Source organism: Otolemur garnettii, unplaced genomic scaffold, assembly GCF_000181295.1.
Source record: "Otolemur garnettii isolate 467f Iridium unplaced genomic scaffold, OtoGar3 scaffold00189, whole genome shotgun sequence".
In the NCBI taxonomy this organism is placed as follows: domain Eukaryota; kingdom Metazoa; phylum Chordata; class Mammalia; order Primates; family Galagidae; genus Otolemur; species Otolemur garnettii.
In genome coordinates, this window is record NW_003852584.1 from 843,172 (window position 1) to 851,803 (window position 8,632).

The following is an 8,632-nucleotide window of genomic DNA, read 5'->3' on the forward strand; positions in this document are numbered from 1 at the left end:
GTTTGTTCTTTTGCAATACCGACTGCCATGTGCAATTAGGTGGGCAGTTGACTTTGGAAAAGAAAACAAACTTTTGTCTACCTGCCTTGTCTCTAATGGGATTCCAGGATGGCAGGTCCTCATCAGTGTTCCCCACTGCTGTCCACCCACTGTGCGCTGCACAGGTGCCCAATAACCGCTTCTGACGTGGACGGATAAATAGGAGCTTGCAGTGAGGTGGTGTTTCTTTTCTTTCTCCTGGCTGGAGTTTTGATTCTGTATCTCCAATTTATCCAGATCTGCCTCTTAATTAATTTGAAAGGGGATTTTAAAAAAATATTTCAATTCAAATAAATCAGTATTGGTCTGATTAGATCCTGTTGTCCAGGATATGTGAAATGATGAATGACCTTTCTAAAAGTTTTCATAACATGTATATTAAGTAAGAGTTCACCGGAATCCCCAGTTGTTGACAAAGAACTGAGATAGACACCATCAACTGAGTATCTAATTTATAAAATGTCACCATTTTTATTTTGTCATTGTAAAGAGGTTTATCTCAACCAGATTGTAACAAAATTACCACAGCTTATTCCAAAAGAAAATTTTAATACAAGAGATCTTAGAAAATTAAACACATTTGTTTAAAAATCCTATCGTGTAAACCTTAACATAAGAGTGTGGTTAAGATAACACTACAGTTTCAGAGCGCATTGGAGACTTCTAGGCCTGTTTTACACACAGACAACCATAGGCTCTGGCCCCACAGCCTTCTCCCCCGTCACACATGGCTCACTGGGACCCGCAGCCTTCTCCCCCGTCACACATGGCTCACTGGGACCCGCAGCCTTCTCCCCCGTCACACATGGCTCACAGGGACCTGACATGAGTAACTCCGGCCAGGCGCCTTGAGCTGGGCTTTCCACCTCTCCTGCATCCTAAAGACTCACTCCAAGAAGTTAGTGTCAGATGAGTTAAGCAAAGCCCTCTGCCCACGGTCTGGGCTAGGGCTGGAGAGGCTGTGGAAGCAGACGTCCTCTCCAGGGTGAATCTTGCGGCACCCCGCCCCACCCCACTTCCTTCTGGAACTGTATGGTCTCTGGGCTCATTTCGTGAGCTCTTTGTCACTCTGGTGCAATCCATGTCCATGTCCTCAGCCCCAAGCCTGGCAAGGGTATCCCCATCTGTCCTACACTGATGGTGAAAAGGATCCTCCACAGTGAACGAGGGGCTTTTCCCGGCAGTTCACAAGGGCAGAAAGCAGAACTGAGCAAACCGGAGGGGAAGGTGGAGGCCTGGGTGGGGCTGCCAGTGGCTTTTCAACTAGGACAGGAAAACATTTATGTACCACTAAGAACAGAAACCTTGTACCTCAAAACACCAATGAACGGACACTCATCTGGGTTACAAGGTCAACCACCCTTTTAAAAAGTCAGGTGTTTTTCCCCCCTTCCCTACAGAAAATGTGTGTAGGGAAACTCATTAGGACTCCGTGGCAATGGTGAGAGTGACAAATCTGGGGTGGAGCTGGCCGGGGGCACCTGCTGTGGCCATGGGGTAAACCATGGAACCTGGTTTGTTCAAAGCCAGGGGCCCCTGGGTGCTGCCCCCTCATTCTTACTGATCCAGTAGCTGAAGTTTTATTTTAGAAACATAATCAAGACCGTGTATTACAGAAACATTAAAATGAACTTTTTGGCACAGAAATGTTAGATAAAATATACAGTGCTACAATTGTGCAAAATTAGCACAGAAGCCAATGTGAACAGCAAATATTTAACGTTCGCTTTAATGAAATAATACACAATATTTTGGAAAGTTCATTACAATAGACTTTGCTCACAAGCAGGCCTTCCAGAAACAGCCTGTGTCTGCCAAGTCATGGCCTCTGCTGGAGAAAAGGTCCAGGCTGTGGGGCACTGGGCCAAGTGGAACACCAAGGAAAAGTCAAGACAATTATTGCCTTTGGGGTTGAAACTTGGGCTGAGGCCACCCCTTCTGGAATGCCTCCTGTCCAGTCTGATGTGCTGGGGGCCACAGAGGGACCTTGGTCAGGTCTTCCTGAGGCAGGTGCTGGATGCTGAGAATCCAGCCCTTCCTTTGCCAAGGCCAGGAGGGGGTCCTGAGAGGACGACCTCTGTTGCGGGAGGTGGGGGGCAGCACATAGAGGAGCCTGGCTGAGGAAGGCAGGCTGTGAGGAGGGTTCCTGCTGGGACTCCACCCCAGAGGATAGGGAGGGGTAGGGAGGCCCCAGGCCCTGTGACTTGATCCTCAAGGGGGTGCACTGTCCCATGCAAAACCAAGAGGCAGCCCCCTGCATGCCTGGGCACAGAGCCCGGCTCAGGGAGGTAGGACAGCGGCCTTCTGTGGAACGCAGCCCCACACATCCCAGCTGGGCAGGCTGCTGGGGCTTCACTGCATGCCTGACTCTGGGCCCACACCCTGGGGAGCAGTCCTTGGGCTGTTGGCATGGGCTATAGCTGTGTTATCAGCTGGCTGGTTGGGGGTAAACCGTTTTTTATTGAGTCTGATTTTAAAGCCCAACACACAAACTGCTACTCCTCTAGAAATTCAGTGGTTACTGAAGAGTTCATCTTACTAAGCTCCAAGGCATGGAGAGAGCTGAGGGCTGTGACCAGACTCAGTCCTCCCCTCATCCCCAGAGTTCATGGTGTCCTTGCCTGCCCACTCCATCTGGTCCCTTTGGTAACCAGGAGGCCCCAGGAGAGTAAGTTGGTTACCACCACAAATGTTAACAGCCTCTTCCTTGAAAGCTTCCTCCTCCCCAGAGCCTGCAGGAGCTGCCGTGAAGCCCAGCTTGGCTTTCTGCACTTGCCAGTACCATGAGTGGTGTGTGCCCATGATCGAGATTCAGAGGAGCTGGAATTTCAGGCTGATTCCAGGTAGAGTGCCTGAGAAGCTTTACTCCCAGGCCAGAGTTGCTCTGGTCTGTGTTTATATCAGCGTTTGACCTTCCTTCCTGGAAGCTTTAGGTCTCTTTTAAGGAGAGACAAATCTGCTCCTCCTTCCTTTCCTGAGTCTTGTTTTATCTGGGGGAGAAGAAAGAAAGAAAAAGAGACGATGGCAGAGAACAGGACTGGTGCTGTTCCGTTCTGACTGCGGCAGACCACGAGGAGTGAGGGTGCCTTTGTCGAAAGAGCCCAGAGCGGGTCCCTCCTCCCACCAGAGGTGGACCTAGATGTCCAAGGCCTTCTAGACAGAAGCAGCTCCTTTGTTTTCTTTCTGAACGTGGGTATGGGGGCGGTCCTTTCTCAGACGCCAACATCAGAGGTACCAGAGGATCTTCTTTGTGGATCAAGTGAGGTGCCCTGAGAAGGCACAGGGCTGGGCAGGGAGGACAGCTGCCCCTGGCACTAGAACCAGGCTGAGGGCTGGATGATGAGGTGTCTCCAGAGGTGGCATCTGGGCACCGGGCCCCAGCTTTGACCTCCGCAGACTAGGTGTGTTGACCTTCTTCCTCCAGGAACTGGGAAGTCTGCCCCAACCCCAGAGACAGGGCGGGAGTATTTGGAGCAGCTGGAGGGACTAAACCATTGCAGAACATTCTATATGATTCCAAAGTTTAGGCTTCAGGGAGGTGCTGACGTGTGCTTGTCACACACTCACCTGAGCTGGGATGAGAGGGGATGGTCTGCACTTGGATAGCGAGCGACTCAGGGCTCCGCATGATCACTGAAGGGGGCACAAAGAGCGAGCAGCCAGGGTGACCCCACCTGGCCCCCGGATGGTGCTGTCACAGCAAACGTTCCGGGGGGGCAGGGCCAGTTTCCTGGGAATAATTCAGCTTTAGAAGAAGGGGGAGGCAGAGTTCCTCCCTCTTTCTAAATAGCAGCTGGGTGTGGACTTGTTTCTCTTGGTTTAGCATCTGCCTGTAGTGGCTCTGGGTGCTTTTTTTTTTTTAAACTGCAGGTGCAGAATGTCAGAGAAGGTTCCTTGGAGGGGGGGAGAGGGCAATGCCGGCTGCATTCTCTGATGTGTTTGGGGCCAGAAGCCAGGCCTAGGAGGATGCTGGAGCTGGTTCCATTCTGTATCTGACACACACAGAAGGGGGAGGCGCCCTAAGGAGCAGACCCCGGTTCAGGGAGGCACTGCCAGGGCAGTCTCAGATCTACTCCGATTGGCACAAATAAACCCAACCCCAGAGAGGCCTGACTCCAGGCATCCTGGGCTTTCAGTCCCGGATTGCTGAGTCCAGGGAGGCTCTGGGCCCCATGTCGCCAGCCACAGTGGCCCGAGGGCCTCAGAATTCAAACCCAGCCTCTGTGCAGCGGCCATCCTGGCAGACGAGGAGAAGGAGCAGCTGGCCTTTCTAAGGCCCAGATGTCTCTCAGGCTCCTTGTGCCTTACGGGGCACAGGTCCCCTCAGACGTCACTCAGACCATCTCTGTTTCTCGGTAGAGCGGTGTGTAAGGTAGCTCACCTTTGTCCCCACTGCCTTACATAAGTTTCCTTCCGGCTAGGAGGGGAATACGCAGCCCAAACTTTCTGGCTGATTCTAGTTTTCCCACAGCTAGGAAACGCCTCTTGCTCACCAAGGCAGTGCCTGGCCACGTCCACGGCCTGTTTGCCAATGCTCACCTTCCACGCTTGTCCCTGCTCCCAGGTCCCCTGACTCCACCCGCCTCAGGTCAGGGGTTGGGGAGGGGCACGACTTCGTCCTCCGTAGTCCATTTCACAATGTTTTATCTAGATCTTAATAGTCCCCAGAAAACGCAAACTCTTCATAACTGGGCTCAGTGTCTGAGGACAGCTTTTGACTGGGGTAGGGGATAGTTCCATGATCCTGGGGGTGAAACCAGCCAACACCCTGTTCCTTTGAGGTGCTCTGAGCTGGGCCTGGAGGAGGAGCAGCTTCAGGGGCTGCTGTGCTGTCTGCCAAGGCCCTGGGCTCTGAGGCCCTGCCCTGAGAACGGAGCGACAGGCAAATCCATCTTGGGGATACACAGGATTCTGGCCCTAGCAAGAGCCTTCTGGGGCATAGGCAGGGATCACAAACGTGTCTTGGGGTACAGGGAGGGAGTAGTCATGATCTTTCCAGAGCAGATGCTATGTCCAAGGTCGCAGAGATGAGCTGGGTCTAAAATCTTATTGGTTCCCAGAACCAAGTCTCTGATGCCAAGGCCACTGATTCTAGAACAGGCTGGCAGACAGAGTTTGCTGCTGACAGAGGGGCAGGACATCTGAATCCCCACCAAACCCAGCAAGGTGCACGTGGACCTGGGTGACCTCAGGGTTCCTATGTGACTAGTCCTTCCTGAAGCCAGCTGTGGGGAGGTAGGAGATGTTCTCTAAGAACCGAAGTTAAACTCACTAATGGCCTCTGGGCAAGGCCATGAGGAGCATCTCCCTGGAGGAGCCGTGCCAGCAACACTGCAGGGTATGTGATGACTATGGGTGGGAAGGAAAATGGAGAGGGAAGGACACCCCACTATCTGTCCATACGCCACAGCAGGCAGTTATGTTAAAAAGCAGAAAGAGGCGAATGGTCGGTCATTCTGACTCCTGGGGGAAGAAGTCAGGTGTTTCTGGAGAAGCTTTCTGCCTTCTGACCTACAGTGCAGGAGCAGGAGCGGTCATCTCTGACTGGGACGCCCACCCTGCTGCTGGCCCCCGACCTGGACGGGGGGTAAAATGGCTCCCGCTGTCCAGCCTGTGGGAAAACAGTGACTGTGTGTCTGAGTCTGTCCAGCGAGGAGCCGCCTTGCTCTGAGGACAGGGACTGCAGCTGCTCTAAGACTCAGTTTAATTGGGGTGTCGTGTGACCAGTGAGGAAGGGCTCTCTGGGGCGATGCTGTCATTATTCTGAGGTGGGAGGGGCTGCCATAACGCGAAGGGCCCAAGTCTGGGGTTCTGTTGAGGTCAGAGGTCACCGCTCTGGGGCTCCACGTTGCGTGTCTCCCTGGGGTGCCCTCGGGACAGCTTGGGGAAGCGAGGAGCTGCTTTGGGACGGCTGCTCTTGTTCAGTGGTTCTCCGGGAGGGGTAATGTCACTGTAAGACAGAGCAGAAGAGAACTGGGTTAGGGCAAGGGTCCAAATGCCAGTGATCACAGGCAGGGAACAGCCAGCTGCGGGGACAGCGTGTCCTCACAGTGAGAGGGCTCCGGCCAGTAAGAGGGACTGGGAGGAACGGGAAATGCACATTGTCATGTGTACTCGTCAGCTCTTAAAAGCACTGGTGGTCCACCAGGTGTGGTGTGCGTCTGACCTTGCTTGTGGGACACTGGTCACGGCTCCTGTCCCTATTCTCCTTGTTCTTCCAGCAAAGGCACACTTCAAAGTCAAAGAAGAAAAACCATTTGGGAAGAACACTATATTTAAAGTCTTAGAAGGTATGTAACAAAAACTAAGATGGGGACATAGAACGGCATCTACCCTAAGCGAACACTCTGGCTGTGTGCAAGTATCTAATCATAAGGACAGTGGTGTGTAATAGAGCCGCACCCAGGAAGCCACCAGAGAGCCAGCAGGAGGAAGGCCCTGCCATGCTGGTGAAGCTGCCACATAGCAGGAGGTGCGTAGCCACAAGGGGCAGCTGCCAGGTCGTGCTCCCAGCCCGACAAGGTGCACAGACAGAACAGAAGTCTAAGCCAGGCAGGAGGGTGTGACCGGCTCTGTGCAGAAGGACGCCAGGGTCTGTTCCTCTGTTTGCTCATTCTGTGGCTGTTTCTCCAGCACCCACAGCAGCCACGTGCCATGCCAGGTGATAGATGTGGAGGGACAACTGAGAAACTCTCCCAGCTCCTGCAGGACCTACAGCCCACAGAGTTAAGGGCTGCATGTTAGGAAGATGCAGGTTACACATGCAGCTGGAGCTTCCTGCAAGGCCTGATGTGCTACTTATAGGAGGTGCCCAGGGGCCAGCGGGCACAAGGGTCTGTCTGCTTCCTCAGGCTCTTAACATAGCTGAAGGGACAGGGTGAGGGCATGCCTGCCAGAGGGATCTGGGTGCATTTTATGTGACCAGCGAGTGGATTAGAGTGTCAGAGTGGTGAGCAGTGGACAGACTTTGTCTTTGTTGTGGCTGGCCGTAAAAAAAATTTACTGAATTAAGGAAACACACAGGTGTCATCGTGCCGTTTGAGTCAGAAATCCAAAATCTTCCAGGCTACAGTCAAAGTGGTGGCAGGGCTTGCTGTTGGTGGAGGCTCTACAGGGAGCACACCTTCCCCCGGGAGGAGCCGAGTGTTGAGGGAGCCCTCGTCTGTATTTATGCCGCTCCCCAGAGGGCCGCCTGCCATGTTAGCAGCGGTGTGAGATTTGCACAGCAGGGTAAACCCTACTGAACACGGCACACAGGAGGGATCGAGTTTGCGTGTTCCTTGCGAAAATCTAATCCCAGCCATCCCCCCACTTCTAGTCCATGGAAAAATTATCTTCCATGAAACTGGTCCCAAAATGGCTAGGGACCACCGTTTCTAAAGGCCGTATGTGTGCTGGGCCTGTGGTCCTTCCTCTCCTCCAACAGCCTCCCATCTCCACAGCTTCACAGGCTGACTCCCACCCTTCTTCCTTTCTTCTCGCAGGAACTTTTGTGAACCCAGTGAGCCCCCGGATCATCTCCCCATCTCAAGATCCTTAGTTTAATCACATCTGCAAGGGATAAGGGGACACAGTCAGACGTTCTGGGAGTTACTCTGTCCCTCCTGCAGCCCATTTGGACAGAAGTAGAGTCAACAGCCAGTCTTTCCCACCATCCATATGTCATTCGACACACGTTTAGCCCTTTTAGCATCTTGAAATAAGAGTACAGGAGGAACAGGAGAAACTGGAGAGAGGCAGAGGCATCTGGGGTGACAGGGACTTCAGAGACCCCAAGATACGGCACTTCCCAGCCCTCTGGTTTGCAGCTCAGCTCCCCACATCTGTCTGGATTGGGGGAATGAGGCTGAAGGAGCCTTCTCTGAAAGGACCTTCCTTGTCTTTCTGGAACAGGATTGGTGTCTGAGTTGTGCAGATTCTAAGCTGCCTCATCCTGACACATCAGAAGGTGGTCTCTTACCCCATCAGGGGCCCTAAAAAGCTACAGAAATGGAGGAGAGATGGGTACTTCACGGGGATGTTTACAGACAGCCTGAAAAAGTAAGTCAGTGAGCAAACAGGTGGATGTCCAGCCTTCAGCTGTGTTGCTAAGGAGGGCGGGGAAATTGTGGCCGTCCTGTGATGAAGGCAGAGTGCCTCTTGGGTGTGAGGAGGGTCTGTGAGGCTACTAAGGTTACCCCTTAGCTGCAGCAGGCTCTGGGGAAATGCAAGACTCAGTTTCCACCTTCAAGTTCCTCAAAGCAGGGTGACGGTGGGATGTGACCGAACCAAGGCCATCTAGGGAGAGGGTTCTGCTGAATGAGTGCAGCTGAGCAGAAGCCGGGGGAAAGGGCATTCCAGCCAGCAAAGGCCTGGGGGACCTGGACAAAGGGATAGACACAGCTGTCCACGAGGTCTAAGCAAGCCACCTCGAGGCTGCTTCCCCAGGTTCTGCGTTTGGGTGAAGGAGACCCTACTCTACAGCCCTCCCTTTCTCACTCGAGAAGAACACCTGCTGGGACAGGCAGGAGTCCACAGACCAGACTTTTAGAGCCCCAGGTCCAGATGACCTTGGTACTAGTGTCAGTAAGGCCATCTTCAGGGTATGAGTGAC

The 8,632-nt window shown here is 53.2% G+C and overlaps 1 protein-coding gene across 1 annotated transcript in view; it reads right to left on the minus strand.

The window, feature by feature from the left end:
* Positions 1-5,726: 5,726 nt before the first annotated feature.
* The window catches only part of LOC100951309 (sorting nexin-29), a 283,767-nt gene continuing 280,861 nt past the window's right edge, over positions 5,727-8,632 (minus strand). Inside the window, exon 8 of the mRNA XM_012812092.2 lies at positions 5,727-5,989. Within this exon, the coding sequence (XP_012667546.2) occupies positions 5,860-5,989 (130 nt within the window). The 3' untranslated portion in view covers positions 5,727-5,859. The remainder of the gene's footprint in view (positions 5,990-8,632) is intronic.